Consider the following 18999-nt stretch of genomic DNA (forward strand, 5'->3'; position numbering starts at 1 on the left):
GCATACTTGACAATTACAGCTTTTCACTAGATTTGTAATGAGATGCGTTTGTAAACTTGTTTTCCGCCAAAATAAAAGCTCACGTGTTTATCTCTTGCATGTATAGAAATGAGGACAAAACTAATTATGAAAGTTTCATTTATTTTTCCAGTGCATTTGTTTTACAATGTATTAGTCTAGTGTAATGTAGACAGACACTATCACAACTAAAAAAGAGGTTTGAGTCCTTGCACAGGCCATATAAGCCATACTATGTACAGAAAATTAGATGAGCTCAGAATATGAACGCTACACGTTAAGCATTTTCCTGTAATTAAACGCGTTGCGTTCATATTCTGGGCTCATCTAATTATTTGTACATAGTATGGCTTATTAATATAATGTTTACTGGGTTTGGTCTTTTACTATCACTGTCTTAGTACATAAATCCACATAAGTGTTTTTCCACATTCAGCGTTTTAGAGTGTCCCGTGTAAACGCAGCCAAAAAACTCACTCTGATATTCTGAATGTCCCTCCTGCAGTCCCGTAGATCCGAGGCTACAGGTTTACAGGATACTTAACCAAAAAAAAAAAAAAAAGACAATTCGTATTTACTTGCCCTCATGTCGTTCCAAACCTGTAAGACTTCGTTCATATTCGGAACTCAAAAGAAGATCTTTAAGGAAAACGCAATTTTTTTTTTTTTTTACCACAAAACATTAACCTCCAACGGCATTCACCAGGACACATGCGTGTTGTTGATGCGAAAGCAGTGAACATGTCAGGGATTAATGTTAATATTCTTGTAAATAAATTGGCACATTGATTGCGCAAAACAAAGCACTCGCCTAAAATTGAGGTTAAACCACTGGAGTCACAGGGATTACTTTAACGATGTCTTTACTACCTTTCTGGGCCTTGAAAGTGGTAGTTGCGTAGCTGTCAATAGGGGAACACAAAGCTTTCATTTCTTTAAAATGAAATTCATTTGTGTTCTGAATGAATGTCTTATGGGTTTGGAACATGACAATTTATCTTTGTTTAAATACAGAATATATGCATGTAAATTTTATACACACTTTTTAGAATACATAATGTTCGTAATTGTAATCGCAATGGTAGTGCTTGCTTTAGAAAATGAACTAGACTGTCAAAATCATTTTCAGACTGAACAGCGGTCATGTGATCAGATGAGGATTTTGTAATGTTTATTTTGTAGTTTTTAAAAACAAGCAGTAAAAAAAAAGCATACAATTTATATATTTATAACATCATGACTTCCAATAAATTGGGGTGGGGGAAAAAAAGAAAGAAGAAACCCTCATTTCACAGAGTGAGGAGCAACACGCACGGCATGAGTGTCAGTACCGGAACACACTCGCATTCACACAAACTCACAGACTGAAACGTCATTGATATCACATGAAAAAATTAATCACATAAAAAACCCTCACTGAATGAATATAGAGGAAAAAAAGTGAACACGTTAAACAATGGGAATGTTCCAGCTCAAAATCAAATTAAAAAGGACTAAAAGCAAAACAAATGCATTTAAAAAAAAAAAAAAAAAGACATGGTTACTCAGAGTTCGAAACAGTAGTTATTAACACCTGAAGATTTCCTCTAAATGGACCAGTTTCCACAAAAGACTTTTAAAATGAAAGAAAATTAATGCAAAACAGGAAGTGCACGCTCATGTGAGGAAGTTAGCAGAAGAAGCATTCCCTTGTGTTTCCCTGGCGATGAGTCACACTGACTGAGGAAGAGGAGGGATGAAGCGTTGGAGGAAGGGAAGGCAGAGTTTGATTTTAGTCCATCAGACAGCGTTTGTGGATCCGGCAAAGATCAGGAGGGGGAGGAAGAAAAAAAAAAGTTTGCAGAAGCCTGTACGAGGTCATACACAGATTATCTGGCTTCAGAAGACAGTCACACAGCTTTTCTGCTGGACACAGAGAGGGGTGGGGGAGGGGTGGGGAAGTAGAAGTCCGTTTCTGAGAGGAGAGCGAGAGGATGGAGGGAAGGACCGGACGGATGAGCTCAGGAACCGTGGCTTCACTGCGCCTGAAGAGAGAGCAACATCACTGTCAGATCACAAACCACACTCTCAACATCTTAAACCATGCCTTTAAGCTCAAACACACAATACTTAGAGTACAACTGTGCTATATAATACATATATTCATATGAGACGTTTCGAATTATGCTAATTTAATATACATTATTTACAATTATTTATTCATATAATAAAGCCGTTTTAAATTAACGATTATATAGAATGCTTAATTTTTTATATAATATTTAAATTAATATTATTCGTTGTTTATATTTTTAGTAGTGGTGGGCCGTTATCGGCGCGCGATAAAAAAAATATCGGCGTTAATCTATTCTCCAAGTTGGGTTGGGAGATGGCTCTACTACACAAGCTATGATGACGCAATCTACCCGCGGCTGCGAGGTAAACCCGCGGCTGCAGCGCATATTCGTCGTCATCTTAAGTAAACACGGCTGTAAGTGAAAGCTGCAACATCCATTATTTGGACTTGGTTCGGATTTAAGCCGTCCGACAAACAGCAGCAAACTATCCGAGTGTGTGGGGTAACGGTTCGGTAAGTTAACACACGACTAATCCGTTCTACCACCTCAAATTCAAAACGAAACTGAAATTGATATCACTGAATACCAGCGCGTGCGTATTATTCTCAATCCAATATATCTTAGTGGTGTAACGTTAACACATAATCTCTGTCTACGCCCGATTTTAAGAATCGTTGTTGTGTTTCTTTTTAACTGAAAAGACATCAGTTAGACAATATTATAACTTTAAATTTGGGGTTTCATAAGCTCCAAGCCATAATAAACATTAGACCTACTTAAGTCTCTGCAGCTAGTGAACTTAAATTTTATTTATCTGCAAAATTATGTTGTATACTTACAGTTTTGCACAATATATGTTCTCAAAACTACATATACCCTTTAAAAAAAAATAGCAGTTGTTTAGCAGGGTCTGTGTAACCTGTTCTGAAATGGTTTTATTATAATATACTGTATATCGTTATCGCAAGAGGCTGCAATGTATATCAAAATATAGATTTTAGGCCATATCGCCCATCCCTAATTGATAGCCTATAGTAGTTGATAATAACATAGGCCTACCTAATGTTGCCTACGGACGGTAACAGTACAGAAGTAACCTTTTACAGTCTATGAGTAGAACAGCTTTCTCAAGCAGTTTGTGATGCATTTTGGAAACAGGAGATGAGCCCCTGGTCTAATGCGCCACCTGGCTTGAGAAACCCGTTCTCAAAGACTTAGGCTACTTTTATAGTCATTATTTGGGTAGCACACATATTCTGAATGCCTTCGGCAGAATTCAAATGAGCCATTTTAATCTAGATTAATCTAGATTAATTTCAAAATGAATCTAGATTAATCTAGACTAAAAAAAATTATCTATGCCCACCTCTAATTTTTAGACTATTAAATAATAAAATTCTCATTATTAATAAATATAACACTTTGATGCGAGTTTTGATACTGAAGATTGGAAGTATAAAAGTTAAATTCTTCAACCAGACTTCAGAGTGCATTTCATCGGGTCAGAGGTCACTCGGCTCTCTAGTGAACACGTGTACGGCTCTTACCGGAAGCCAGTGATTATAGTTTATAAAGTTATAAATATGGATATTTCTCTTACAGAAACGCATCACTTCAGAAGACCTTTATTAACTCGCTGGAGCGGTATTGATTACTCTTATGATGGATGGATGTGCTTTATGATGCTTCAAAAACTCTATAGGCACCATTCACTCCCATTATAAAGCTGGGAAGAGCCAGGATATTAATACAAGTCTGATTGTATTCGTCTGAAAGGAGGAAGTCAAACACTTAGAACGGCTTGAGGCAGAGTAAATCATGGGCTAATTTTCAGTTTTGGGCGAATATCCCTTTAACATGAACATCTACTAGCCAGAAATATCTGTTTGGAGGAAACGGTTGTGCTTACACACACGGGGATCAGTGTTGTACCTGCTGGCCCTGCGGTGTCGCCCCGGGCTGTCCGGGGGCCTGTCCCGTCTGCCCGTAATAGGCCGCCTGCTGTCTGTAATACTCGGCCCACGCGGCGCTGTAGTCCGTCTGTCCCGCCGCTGCGGCTCCTGCGGCCTGAGCTCCTCCTCCTGCTGCCGCCGCGGGGGCAGCGCCTCCTCCTGCCGCGGCTGGACACACACACACACACAACAGATCAAAACACTGAACAGGAGTGATGCTCTTAACTAGCTATATACTACTTAGAGAGATTTCCTAAACAAACGGAGGCCGTACCCATCTTTTTGTAGTACTCCTCCCAGGCCTTGGTGTAGTCGGGCTGGGCAGTGCCTGGGGCCGCTTGGCCGGGGTCAGCGGGAGCGGCGGGCTGGGCCGCGGGAGTCTGTCCCGGCATAGCGCCTCCTCCAGGCTGCTGGTAGTACTGTGCGTAATAAGCCGCCCACGCTGCGTTAGGATCTGCTGCTGCTTTACCTGAGAGAGAGATTTTTTTGTAAATTAAACATTCAATATAATTGATCTATCCATGAGGTTTTCAGTTCAAAAGATTGTGGTCGTCTGCTTTTTTTTTTAAAGAAAACACTTATTCAGCAAATTTAGCAACAACATTTTTGCTTTTACCTTAATTTTAAAATTTTGTTTTTTAACTTTTAGAGAAACATTGCCTTGGCAACTAGTGGAAATAAAGTTGAACTAATTGTTTTAAACCAGATAATCCAGATATAGATATATTCTTTCTATTCATTAAATTCTGAAAAAAAGAAAAAAAAAGAAATTATATTTATATTTATTTATATATATATATATATATATATATATATATATATATATATATATATATATATATATATATATATATATATATATATATATATATATAAATAATTTCTTTCTTTTTTTTTTTCAGAATTTAATGAATAGAAAGAATATATATATATATATATATATATATATATATATATATATATATATATATATATATATATATATATATATATATATATATATAAAAAAATGTAATTATAATCCCTGTGACTTCAAGAACACATGATTCTAGGATGTGATGTGGACATGCACTCATGTAGATTTATCACGTCTATAATCCTCTATCAAGACTTTAAGACTGAAGGCATCAGTACAGAAGGACTCACTGGGATCTTGTGGTTGCCACTGCTGGTACGCGTTTCCCCAACCCTGAGGATACTGGCCTCCAGGAGGACCCCCGCTGGAGAGACAAAGAGAACCACCTTCAAAAAGTGCAAACAAAACTTGCAAAATTAAATATTAAGCCTTTCCCTGAAGCTAATGTGCCATGAAGGCAGTACTGACTGTTGCGGTCCACCAGGGGGTCCGGGCTGGTACGGGTTTGGGTTGTAGGGGCCCATGGGTCCAGCAGGGCCTGGCCCACCCGGTCCGGGACCAACAGGGCACAGGGGACCCTACGAAGAGAAGCAAACCAGTGAAAACCAGCAAACACCAGTCAAGGTAAAGGTGCAGTCTGTAAGATTGACAGCTAGTGGTCAAAATAGGTACTGCAGTCCAAATTAAAATGATCAGAGATCGTTGTTACTCCCGCCGCCACTCCTCCTCAGACTCGACGCTCACGCGGGTTACCAGTCCGAGGAGACGCAACAGGAACGAGCACAATTGACAATGAAAGCCGAGAAAACACCAAGTTAATGAGTTGGTTTATCCGAGTTTTAATATGCTCTCGTTCATTGATACATTTATAGATGGATATGCAATCCATCTGCGATATGTAGAACCTGTGATCTGACCCAGTTTGTTTGCTGGCTGCAATACGCTGTGTTTCCTGCCAATTGGCATCCCGAGGTGTCGAAATACTATTGGGTAAACTGGCAGTGGGTGAGATCACACAGACCAAAACAAAAACAGATTTTCCAACACGGAAACGCACATCTCAAAGTAAAATAAGTGGCTGTAAAAGTGTTTTTCAGAGAAACGAATACGTGAACTCACCCATACGTTTTCATATATTTAGGACACATGCTAACACTTTACAGTAAGGTTCATTAGTTAACAACATTAGTAAATGTTGAAAATATTAACTAAGATTAATAAAAGCTGTAGAAGTATTAAATTTTATTTCATATTAACCAATACGTCATTAAAATCAAAAATTGTATGCATTAACATTAGTAAATGCACTGTGAACTAACATGAACAGCTCTATTTTTAACAAAGATTAATAAACACTAATAAATGTATAGCTCATGGTTAGTTCATGTTAGTTAAATGTTAACTAATGAACCTTACTGTAAAGAGTAACCAACGTATGGTATTTTTATGCTCTAGTAGGGTCAAGAGTTACATCCAGCACCTTTAAAGCACAAAGGCGGTTCTGCTCATACCTCGATCTTGTCCTCGATCAGCTGTTTGGCGTGGTCGATCTGCTGAGGGGAGCCGCGGATGGTGAACAGTTTGAAGTTCGGGTCTCCATTGGGCGGCGGCTGGCGTGAGATCTCCACGAAGGCGCCGGTCTGCTGGTTGATCGCCTTCACGTTCTCCCCGCCTCGGCCAATCACGAGACCGCATTTGTGTGCTGGGATCGAGAAGGTCATCTCTCCGCCGGGCGGACCCCAGTTGCCCGGGCCACGACCCCTGCCTCGCCCACCCGGGGGCATGCCTGTGCCAGGAGGACCCGGCGGACCCTGAGAGACACAACCAAGATTAACTAGAGCACACGAGGAGGAAAACATGGACTGAGTCGTGAAAATAAAATGGTTTTAGTCTCTGATTTGAACGCTCTGTTTGAAGGGGCGTGTCTGCTGTGAGACTTCAGTGTAAACGCCCTCTGCTGTGATTGGCTGACATGCTTGCATATGAAATATCTGGCATTACATGTGGAACTCTCGAAAACTTTTACTATTACAGCTATTATACGTTTTTACTAACACAACTATCGAGATTAACGAATCGTGAGAAGTTTTTTTTTTAAGTATTTAGATTTATTCCCATCACATAAAAGGTTGCAGTGATGAGCATTGAGCAGATGACAGCCTGTTGATCGCGTGAATGAAAAACTTATTACAACGCAGCGAGTTTTGGCAAGTGTCCAGATAAACTCGCGCTGTGTGATTGACAGCTTGGGCGATTTGAAAAATTGTTCTTTGATCGCTTTCTGTATATATATTAATCACAGTTCAAGTAAGATTATTTTCATCCTACTAAGAGAAACGACGTGAAGTTGATCATTTAGTCACTGGCTGGATTTACTGATGCATAAACAGTATTGAACGACTTGAGAAAGATTATCTGTCTGAACTTGAACAATTACACATGAGAAATTCACATAACCCACTGGTTCTTCAGAGGCTCGGATAAAGGAACTAAAAAAAATACTCGTGTTCATTTGTACATCCAGACACTGAGCAACTGCCATGCTTCGCTCGTTTGCAAACCATGATGTCTCTCGAGGAAAAAACTATATCGCGCAGCTCGTATTCTCATGGGCGGGCCAAATTCTCTTTGCGGGCAAAGAAGAGAAAGGGGAGGTGACCTTTCCCCTTATGACGACACAAGGGGAAGATTTCTAGATTCTCCTGTCAGAGCTTTCATTTTCTCAAAAATACCCAGGGCTTGGTTTACACCCATCAAAACATCTGGCCACTGGGGGTCCCAGTGGCAGGCTAGGGGAACTCATATTAAGGTTAAAAAACCTCACATGAAGTGAAATTCATGCAATGGGACCTTTAATATTAATTTTAACATTTACTTATGTTATTAAAATCAAAGGTTGTATTTGTTAACACTTAATGCACTGTGAACAAACATGAACAAACTATAATTAACATTAACAGATTAATACAGACTGTAATAAATGTATTGCTCATTGTTAGTTTATGTTAGTTAATGTTAACTAATGAACCTTATTGTACAGTGTTACTGAGGAAGTTTACTGTATAACGTGGAATGGCACATTTTGGATGATTAAATCAAAAGTAGGGCTGTACACTATCAAATGGCGATATGGACCAGCATCTATGAATATTAAAGTGCAGAAAGACATGAATGAGCAGTTTAGTCCATTATATGGATTTTGTCAATGAGGACATGAACTTCATTCTCCAGAGCTGCTCTGAGTCTCACAAGAGACACACACACAGACGCACACGGAAAAAATAAAAGAATTTAGTGAAAAAATAAAACTGGATTTCATAATGGGACGCTTGTTGACTTGAGATTTTCTCATATGAAAAGCGCTTGATCTCTCACCCCTCCTCCTTCCTCTCGTACTCTGATGCTCTGCAGAAGCTCGTTGATGATGCTGGCGGCGTGTTCGCAGCGGTCAGGAGGACCCATTACATGAGCGATCTTATCTGGACCGGTGCCGTCATCTAGACAGACCAGAGAAACACTGTTAAACACTGTGACATCACAGAACACTGAGTGAGTCAAGAGTGTCCGAACAAACCTGGTTTAAACTGTATCCTCACACCGGCATCGTTCTGAATCTTCTTGATCATCTCTCCGCTTCGGCCAATCACGACGCCCACAGAGTGGCGTGGAACGGGCACCTGTCCAATCAGAATGAGACGCCGTCACTAGGGATGGGTACCGAAACCCGGTGTTAGACGGGCCCCGGGGCTAAACTATGAAAGGCTGCTGTATCGTTAAGCTCGGATGTTATCGGTTCTGCTGTCGGTACTGGATAAATTAAGAAAATATACGTACTACTATTCCTATATACATGAATGAATATATTATATATATATATTATATATCATATTATATAGAGCGAGAGACCCTGCTTAGTGACGATAAGGGAGAGAACTAATCTTTCAAAGGTCTGATTACACTGATATTAATCCAATTTTATTTTCGATTTTGACTTTCAATGATTGTAGAAAGATATGAGGTAAAACTATTAAACTAGCCGCATCTCGTCTAGCGCAGCTACTTTCCCTTCAGTTCTCCCAAAAACCCAACCTCAACGCCAGCACAAACCGTGATTGTTGTAAAATGCCGTTTCTACTGTTGCTAAATTGACGTGTTTGATAATAAAAAGAGCTATAAAAGCACAATAATCAGTGCAAGAGACGCTGTTTCCAAGGCGGCTTTCTGAGTGCGCTCCGAAAAGGACCGCAACTAGACGAGCAAACTATAGCAACTTTAGGCTGTGTGTGCGCGTCTAAATGTGTGTTATTGGATCAGCACTCGGTCTTAAAGTGACAGCCGCCATCATTGTGAATCAAACAACAGAAGGCAAAGAGAAAATCAATCACAGCTCTTGAATGAATAACTTTAGCTTTAATAAGCATTAATCTATCTACGATAAACTATACAGTGTTATTTTACATTTGATTATTAGATTTCTTTTGTAGGACATATTACTTACCTGAACAGTATGTTGACCCTCCTGAAATTAAAGCACTGATTATTGCATTTGTATATTTGTTTTATTGCATACTCATGTTATTTTTTGACCATGTGTTAGTACTTTGTTTTTGTTCTTGCTTATTGTGTCCTATATTAAACAAACTGCCTGCACACTGCAGCATAACAAATACGTTTTATTTTGTTAAAACATTGCTTTATATTTTGAAATGCATGAAATAAATATCTTTAGCAAAAGCTAATCGTTCTTAATTTTGCAATAAAAAAAGAATCGATAAGAATACAGTGAAAAAAGGAGTATCGGTTATAGTAATACCGTTAAAACGATATCCACCCCTAGCCGTCACACTGCAGCTTGTCTGGCGTCTAAATGCAAGTAATTTAAGCGACTGAATCAAAGACGTACCTCCATTCCTCCTCCTCCACCACCTCCTCCACCCATTCGAGAGCCGTACTCGTTTCTGTCGAAGCCAGGATGATCCCGCTCGCGCAGAATCTCCTGCACCATTTCACGCGCTTGCTAGAGAAACAAACGACAGACACAAAGCCGGAGAGTCAAAATCTAGCGTGCTTGTGAGAGGCACAACAGATGACGAGAAGATCAAACACAAACGGGTGAGAGGCGGAGGAAAGCGGTCACACCTGGACTTTGTAAGGATCTCCAATGATGCGCAGTGGTTTGTCCATGTTTGGCCCCTGAGAAGCGTCCTGAATCAGAATCATCTTCACGCCAGCTCGCTCCTGAAACACACACACACGTCAATACGAGTACAAGAGTTGATGTATTAAAGGGAGTAAATGGTCCAAAAAGAGAATTTATGGTCAAACACATGATACAACACTTTAATACGAGCTTATAAATATTGCTTGCATAATTGTATTGAAAACACACATCTTGGAGTTTCATTCTAGCACTTTATGTGATATCCTAAAATGTACATTCAAATAGGTGGATGGAAACATAGCAACCATAAGTCACACTCCCATTAATTAGTTTGGGTTGGTAAGATTTAATGATTTTAAGCTCAAGCTTAATTTGTGTGATCAAAAATACAGTAAAAAGTAACTAAAATATTACTTGTAAAACTAAACTAAACTAAACTTGTAAAAGTTTTATAAGTAAATAGTCTTCAGTGTCTAATGATCCTTCAGAAATCAGTCTAATATGATGATTTGCTGCTCAAGAAACATTTCTGATTATTATCAGTGTTGAAAACAGTTGTGATGCATCAAATTTGAGTAAATGTGTGAATAAAAGCCCATCTTAATTCTTAAAGTGATCTGAACTAAACCACTCATTCGTAAGGATTTATTTTGTGATCTTTTTATGAATGTTTAGAAGCAGAGTGAATATAATGGAGGGACAGAAATCTCTCAGATTTCATTAAAATGTCCTAATCTTCAGAAAATGAACAGAAGTCTTATGGATTTGGAACGACACGAGGGTGAGTAAATGTCAGAATTTTCATTTACGGGTGAACTATACCTTTAAATCACTAAAAGTTGTGCATTAGAGTAACTCCCTCCACACCTCTAGATTGAGCATGTCTGTCTGAACGGAGGCGTCCTAAACTCTACCTGCAGCTGTTTAATGGTCTCTCCTCCTTTGCCGATGATGAGACCAGCTTTCCCTGCCGGAATGATCATTTCCTGCATGTTGCCGCTCCCATTGGTCGACTCGTGGAAAGAGGGCGGAGTTCCGCGCCCCCGAGAGACGATGTCATCCAGTAGCATTTTGGCCTTCCTGCATGGAGTTCAAAAGGTTAAAACACCACCACACAGATTCACACTAGGGTTAAAAAAACAACATGTGAACTAGCCCAAACATACTGGATGGCTTCAGGGCCTCCGGTGAGAGACACACTCCTCTCTGGAAGACCACCGCTGTCTAAAAGACAAAAAAACAAAAGGCTCCGTCACGTCTCGCATTCATACAACAGATATCAGGAAAAACAAGGAAAGGAAAGAAGAAGTGAACAGAGGTAGAACAGATGTGTCCGCTTGACTCCTTTGAACCCGTGTTTGACTCGCCTGGAGCAATTTGAACTTTACAGCCAGAATCCTGCTGGATCTTATTGATCTGCTCTCCACCGCGACCAATGACTACAAACAGACACACACATCATTTACTGACCGCAGTAAAAAAATAAAATAAAAATTATAAAACTTATTGAAAAAAATAAATAAATAAACAGACCTATAAATACACATACCATAATATAATGTATAATACACAATATAATAAAACTAATAATTGTAAATACTTCATACTAAGGGTGCTCTGATTGATTTATCGGCCAATAACAGCTTTATATCGTTTGATCGGTGACGTGACAATTTTTCTATGCGCAGCTAAAATTGCTTGACCTCGTTCACCGGTCTGGCAGCTCTACCAGGGGCCTGAGGACAATAACTTAACGTCCAAATCCGCCAGATCAGCGATTGTGGTAAAATACAGTCTACTGTTGCTAAACTGCAGGACGTGCTCGATTATAAACTGCATTAAGCCACGAAAGAAAGAGATAGGAAAGTTATGAAAATAAGTTGCATGTGTAACAGTATATTGGATCCGTGCATTTGGTCTTAAAGTGACAGCAGCCTAATAAACCTGCTGCCGTCTGCTTCAATGTTAACTAAAGACAAAACAAGATGCAGTGCAGTTAACATTTGATAACTTTGTTGATAAAGACTGTGAATTGTCAATTAATGCTACTTTCATCTCCATTTTTTTCTTCTAAAAATACATTAAGGATAGTAGAATTATTTATTTCAGAGATCGGTCCCAAAAATCCTGATCGGAGCACCCTTAATATATACAGAAAATATAAAATTAAATATATACGCGAGTACTATTATATATAAAATACTACGTTTTATATAACTAATAATATGCGTATATATTGTATATAATTTATAAACCATGTTCATGTTATTGCAACTATAACAGTATAATGTACAATACGTTTATGCACATACAGGGGTTGTACAATGAAACTGAAACACTGGCCAATATAGTGCTGGTTTCATCTCTGCCAACAGTCAAATCTTGGGCTGTGGACAATATGGAGCATGTATTGTTCTCTGATGAGTCCACCATCACTGTCTTTCCCACATCTGTTGGGGTTTCAGTGTGGAGAAGAACCAAAGCAGCTCAACACCCAGACTATTGCTGCCCAGAGTGAAGCACCAGTGATGGTTTGGGCTGCAATATGGCATTCCCTACTGTGCTTGATGGGCACATCACTGCCATGGACGACCAAACCTTTCTGGAGGACCATGTGCAAGGGGTCTGGCCGCCATTGACCTAAGCTTGACCATCCTGCTAACAATTTATTTTTATTTTTTTCCTTGACAAGAATTGCCGTTTAGACGCAGAACAGTCTCTTTACAACCAATGCAAACAGGAGACCTTTCAGGCGCGCACCTCAACTTCACCTCAGTGGCAGACCGAAGAAAAATGAGAGCGTGGGTTCATTATATCCATGACATTTCAGAACATGAGTCTCAAATACATGCAAAAATATAGCCTACTGCTTTATACAATAAGGCATAAATTAATGCAATTTATCATCTGTAATTTAATGTTAAACAAAGGTGTGCTGTGCATTTTTACTAGCAAATAGGCACCAATTTCGCTATTTGGTAAATTACAATACAAACTGAAATAAAAAATGGATAATATAACTAATTTTACACCCTGATATTTGCGTCGCCGACTTCTGCCCTTTGCCATATTTACATTCTTGTATGGAACTCCTGCAGTTTATTTATTTTGACAACTAAAGAAGAACGTTAAACATTCAAGGTTTACTTTTCAGTTGCAAGTTATTGAAAAGGACCTTACAGTCCAATTCAGAATTGAGGAGTTCATTGAATATATAAAATGCAATGAAGTTGACTAATCTTAACGATGTATTCATCTGCATGTCTCAATCATAAGGATACAATAATGGATAAACTATCGGGGGTTTTAAGAACTAAGTTTAAGAACAAGTTAAACCTTATAGTAGCTGCAGTGTGAGCTTTTCTATGAGGAATACAAGAATTGTCATTCTCTCAGTATTGATTGAATTCACTCATCTCAAGCACAATTACAAATCAATTGTATTCAGTTGTGCTGTAGGCACTAAAACAGTCCAGTACTTTATAGTCACTCTTATTTTTACATAAAAATAATTGGGACTGTCCCCTAGTCGAAATTTGCATTAGTCAGTTACTCACAGAAACAAAAAAATAATAATCCACAGGTAGTGGCGAAGTCACGCAGTCCGGGTGGACAAATCGTTGCCGGCGGGTCCTTGTGTTAATACGGTACGTTGGGGAGGAAATCCAAACGATCACCTATCATCCATCGACCTCAAATATGGCTTGTCAAACATACAAGTAACAACTTCACATGGCCGCTCACTCTAACGTTAAACTAGATCAATGTACACTATATTCAGGGACATATCCAAGTGTTCGTGCGGAGTGAGGAAGCTGAAGTATAGCGCTTTACTGCATGACAGAGGCGAAACACCATTTTTGGTCATACAGATACGAGTAATTCATCATTTGTAAACTCACAACAAGAAACGGTTGTGCCTCTGTAAAATAAAGAAATCGAACAGGATGCGCTTTCAGCCGTCTCGGTCTCTGTGAACGGCAGTGCATCACAAATGAAGCAAAACTCGCATATCCTCAGACATGAGAAATATCTGTAGAAATAGTGCTGCACGATTAATCGTATCGCAGTCGCAATCGCGATGTCAAGCCTACGCGATTATATGACGCAAAATGCTGCGATTTTATATTAAACAAACAAGTTAGCGCTCTTAACACAATTAACGAAGCATGTGTTAATTTTTGGCATCCTTTGGCTAGTGTTATGATCCCGCTATTATTCATGCAAATGCTTTTAAACCATTCATGCGCGATAAGACAAAAAAGAACACGCTGTCAGTGAATGTCCTCCTGACACACACACATACACACGACCCACAGATAGACGCGTGCCAGTTAGGCCTGTCGCGATAATTAAATAACCGTCTGATCGCGATTATTTGATCTAACCGCGATTGTTTCAGACAACCGCGATTATTGCGCTCTTTTATAGGCCTACGGCACAAGGGGAGTCATGAACCAAAATAAATAGACAAGCACTAATTACGTTTTCTAGCAATATATTCAAAGTCATCTGAAGCCATTCCATAGCTTAATGTGAGGGACAGTAGTATATTTACATTGTTAAATTAAAGTTCACAAACTCGTCTGCAGCTGTCAATCATTCCGTTCAGCATTCAAACAGCGCGCGTCGTCCGGTTACGACAGGATACACGGTAAAACTTTCTCCAATGTGACATTGACGTTATAATGCTTAATCTGTAGATAAAGGGCTGTGGATTTGCATAAAATGACTTTATTTTGCTGGAGTTTTTTGCTGTTTCTAAATGACTCGCTTGCTACCGTGTGCCTACACAGCACAAGGACTACGAATTGGCATCAGACGCACAATAACTGGAGTTTAAAACTGTGAAGAAACAAATGATCAATAAACTGTTGGACTGATATACACTAGGATTTGTGCCCTCGACATTTCTTCGCTTTGTGCCGTGAACTTTTAAATGCGCACTTGTGCAGCGGCGCGCTGCGCACTGTGACTGCATGTTGCATTAAGCACATCATTCTGCACCCGCGATGCGCATACGCGCTTTGTTCCGCTCTGTTTTGAAGCATATTATCATGTATTGAAGCATATTACATATTATCATGGTTTGTGCACATTTGTTTTTATTAACATGTTTAGATTTTATTAAATTACTGTGCAGATGTTTTCAAAAATTACTTTTTGCTGCTGATTTATACACGCACTAAGTTTAATAAACAAATTGTCATAGCTATTGAATATATTTATTTAATATTTAAAGGTGTTTACTGTAATCTTACACTGCAAAATGATAACTTACAAAGGATTAAATTCATCACAATTATTTAATGAATGAAGCACAAAGCCCTAAAACAGACAATTACTCAGCATAATCGCAAAAGCCCTAACGCAGACAATTAATCGTCAAAGTCCTAAAACTGACAATTAATCAGCATAACTGCAATTATTTTTTTAGACAATTAATCGACAGCCAAATTTCATAATCGTGACAGGCCTAGTGCCAGTATTAAGTTCTTTCGCGGTAATACGAACACACATGTATGCCAAAATGAACGCGCTGCCTGTGAATGTCCTGACTGTGAAGCACAGAAAGACTCGCGCTAATATCGTGCGTGCGCACAAAACAGCATGACAGAATACAGTTCTCTTTCGAGCTTGAACGAACAATAACACACAATTATGCCAAAATGTCTTTTTGTCGAGTATCTTCATAACATACGAGTAGTCTTATGATGAACGTGAGGAGTTGTGACTCGTGAGAGAATAAGGCGCGTGTGAGATCCGCGTCTCTGACAGCAGCGGCTGGTCTTAAAGGGACAGTACACAGTAGCCACTAATTATATCTGTCGCTAAAGTTAATCAAAGAACAAAGGGAACAGAGAAAAACACTCACTGCTCTTGACTAAAGAACTTTTTTCTTTAGGCAGATTATCACTAATCTGTGTGTGCATTTATTTTCCTTGAGAACCAAGCAAGTTGACTCATGAAACCATTTGTTTATTATATCGAAATCTTGACCTCAATTATCGCAAGATGACGTTTTCCCCAAATCGTGCAGCCCTCTATAGAAAGCTTAAAATGTACTGCTTTTCTCTCTGTACTCCGTATGCAATGTGCATTTCTCTCTAAAGGCACGTCCAGAAGAGTCAGCATCGCATTTTTTTTTTGCAGCCAACACTGACTCGGAAAACACTAGTTTTTTCATAAATAACTAAAATGTCTCCTTCCGGTTTCTGTTCGACATTCAAAATCATTACTTTTGTGGCACTTTTGAGTGCGGAACTGGCAATATTTTAAACCAGGATATATTTAAGTAATTCAATTAATATAATTAATTAGTCTAATGGCATCAATGAACTACTACTAGTCGACTACAAAAATTCTGTGCCACCCTAGACTGCCAGGCCATCCCTATGAAAGTCTCCTGGCTCTGTCACAGGCCCTAAAGGGATGCCGTGTGTCGGCATGATAAGTCACAGCTAGACTTGTGACAGAATGGTTTGATAAACATGAAAGTGAATGCCCTGCACAGCCACCAGATCTGAATATTGAGTTTTGGAGGAGCGAGTCAGAAAACGTTTTTCCTCCAGCATCTCATAGTGACTAAGCCACTGTTCTGGAAGAGGAATGGCTCAAATCCCTCTGGCCTCTGACTGGTATCTGTCATTCCCAAGATGAAGTGATGCTGTATTGGCTGCAAAAGGAGGCCCTACACCATACTGAGTAATTATTGTGGTCTAAAACCAGGTGTTTCAGTTTCATTGTCCAACCCCTGTGTGTATATGTACATATATATGTATACACACCTAAAAATACAGCTTAATATGACCCTGACAGCGATTCACCTAAGAAAGTTCAGTATTGACCAATGCATGATGGGTAACAAACTTACTGAGCCCAACCATGCCGTCAGGGACTCTGTACTCTTCTGTGAGAGACGAGGGACGTACGCTACAGAGAGACAAAGAACAAAAGCAACAGTCATGAAAAACATAAATGCAGTGCGTTCTTATTAACTTTTAGTCTGAGGAAAACCCCTTTTAGAAAAGCTGCGCCATTGATTTATGTGCTTAAACACATTCAGACAGACATCTTTAGTCGCTGCACCACATCCAGTAATACTCTGAGTGTCCCACCATCCATTATGTATACAAGATGCCACCGTATGCTAAAAATAGTCCAACTTTTAAACGAGCCCCTGAAAACACGTCTGATCGAGTCAGTGGAAATTGAAACCAGCCTAAATATACAGGTCGGAGAGGTTATTCTGGCCTTCTTAAACCCCCAGATCTGTTTTTGTGCCTCAGACGAAGCTAACGCTAGTAACCGCTCTGTTTCGAGCAAACAAGCGGATGGTCTTACCTCTGCTGGGAAAGGGCAGCCAGCTGGGCTCCGATAGCTGTGGATGAGACGGGGATAAAATCATTGCTCTAAAAATACACACGCATTTTGTTTTTGAGAGTGTGTAGAGAAAGTAAAGGAGCTCATACACAAGGATGCAGCATTGTCCCTGTCAGACGCCATCTTCTTACTTTCAGGTTGCTCTGAGGGGGAAAAAAACAACTCAAGAACAGCTCAAACACAAACTCAAGAGAGTGGGACAGACAGATTAGGAGTGTGTCTCTCTCTCGCGGCCACCGTACCTCCGTCCTCCAGCGATCGCTTCTGTGACGCGAAGGGATAACTCTCCGATCCACCGTTATTGCTCATGGGGGGACCCGTAACGTCTCCACCGATCTTTGCTGCGATCTGGAAAACAAGTTGTGGCACCATATTAATAAAGCATGCTCAAATTAAGTTAATACACGAACCAAGAGTACTATAAATCTTGTTTTTGTACAGTTTTTTTTTTTAATACTATGATTATTTTGGACAAACACTGTTGTTTTAATATCATATTTAATAAATAATTGTTTTCACATAATTAAAATGCATAGGAAACAAACGTAAAAAAAAAACATGATTAATAAATACAGCAATCAATCTGCACAATGGTTTATGAAAAATACCGTAGTACAGCATCTAAAACAATAGGCACACTAGTAACCAGCAGATTTTGAGTACATAAAACTTGTTTGTTTGTTAGCAAATGCTACCATGGCGCTAGAATGTTTTAAAGGATATGTACCCAATAATACCAATGTATGGGTCCAAAACAGGGTTAAACCATGGTGCTTTTAGTTTATATGATACTACGACGACAATACGATGTTAACACGATGTTTTAAACACTTGCAATGGTAACTTAGTTGCTTAGACCATCGTGAACGAACCATGATGGTAACGTTACATGAATATGGTACGTTAGTCAATCTGTACCACGCTGTTTACCAAAGTACCTTAGCATTACCATGTGCTGCCGTTACTGGATCATATTATTCGATAATAAATGTAAAAACGACCTCGTATATATATTAGTTTAGCTCAGAATTACACGCGATCACAGCTCATGCTAACAGATAATTGTCGCGCACGCCGGCTCGTGTGTGCGCGGCCCTGCGCGCGCTGCTGACCCACAAACGCGGCCCGTTCGCTCCCGCACTGCGGATCACTCACCTGCCGGGCGCGTTGTACCGCGTCGGCGAACGCGTCTTTCTTAAGTACAACGGCTCCTAGAGCCGCTCCGGGCCCGGGCGGCGGCACCGCGCTGTATTCAGACATGCTGTCCGTGCGGAGGGGTGAAGTGTGCGGGATACGGCGGGGAGGTCTAGGCCGGGCGGAGGTGCGCAGACGCGGGAAGACAAGCGAGACAAACGCATGGGAGGGACAAAGGGCCTGCAGGTCTAAAAGAGCTCTCCTATAGGCGCTCGTGATGAGTGGCAGTTGCGACGGCCAATCAGAGAGCAGCTGGAGGCGGGTGTAGCTTGAGGATTCGACCGTTGAACCAATGAGTGGCGTCGGGAAAAAAAGACGTTATTATGGCTAGCTGACCAAACGCGACGTACAGTGCTTACCGCTGTGTGAGGGAGCCAA

General features: G+C 39.9%; 1 protein-coding gene across 3 annotated transcripts; it reads right to left on the minus strand.

Moving 5' to 3' along the window:
* Nucleotides 1-1159: 1159 nt before the first annotated feature.
* khsrp (KH-type splicing regulatory protein) lies at nucleotides 1160-18792 on the minus strand. Of its 3 annotated transcripts, XM_081362029.1 has the most exons (19): nucleotides 18583-18791; nucleotides 17670-17775; nucleotides 17517-17570; nucleotides 17389-17425; nucleotides 16919-16977; nucleotides 11412-11483; nucleotides 11211-11268; nucleotides 10959-11124; nucleotides 10023-10121; nucleotides 9787-9900; nucleotides 9382-9402; nucleotides 8458-8560; nucleotides 8259-8380; nucleotides 6395-6694; nucleotides 5352-5461; nucleotides 5174-5247; nucleotides 4302-4496; nucleotides 4008-4195; nucleotides 1160-2042 (listed from the first exon to the last, which is right to left on the minus strand). In XM_081362029.1, the coding sequence occupies exons 1-19, from the start codon at nucleotides 18685-18687 to the stop codon at nucleotides 2034-2036; spliced, it is 1992 nt and encodes a 663-aa protein (XP_081218155.1). In that variant the 5' UTR covers nucleotides 18688-18791; the 3' UTR covers nucleotides 1160-2033. The 3 variants fall into 3 exon arrangements, with proteins under 3 accessions (XP_081218155.1, XP_081218156.1, XP_081218157.1); XM_081362030.1 differs by lacking the exon at nucleotides 9382-9402; XM_081362031.1 differs by lacking the exons at nucleotides 9382-9402; nucleotides 11412-11483 and having other exon boundaries at nucleotides 18583-18792.
* Between the last annotated feature and the right edge of the window lie 207 nt (nucleotides 18793-18999).

Source organism: Scardinius erythrophthalmus (genome assembly GCF_964197995.2).
Source record: "Scardinius erythrophthalmus genome assembly, chromosome: 3".
In the NCBI taxonomy this organism is placed as follows: Eukaryota; Metazoa; Chordata; class Actinopteri; order Cypriniformes; family Leuciscidae; genus Scardinius; species Scardinius erythrophthalmus.

Excerpts from the sequence above, each read along its gene's own strand:
- khsrp (XM_081362029.1), bottom strand. The coding sequence starts at position 18,687 with ATGTCTGAATACAGCGCGGTGCCGCCGCCCGGGCCCGGAGCGGCTCTA. Across the intron at positions 8,561-9,381 it reads AGGGTCAACATACTGTTCAG|GTGCCCGTTCCACGCCACTC; the intron begins GTAAGTAATATG and ends CTGATTGGACAG. Across the intron at positions 4,497-5,173 it reads GTGGCAACCACAAGATCCCA|GTAAAGCAGCAGCAGATCCT; the intron begins GTGAGTCCTTCT and ends TCTCTCTCTCAG.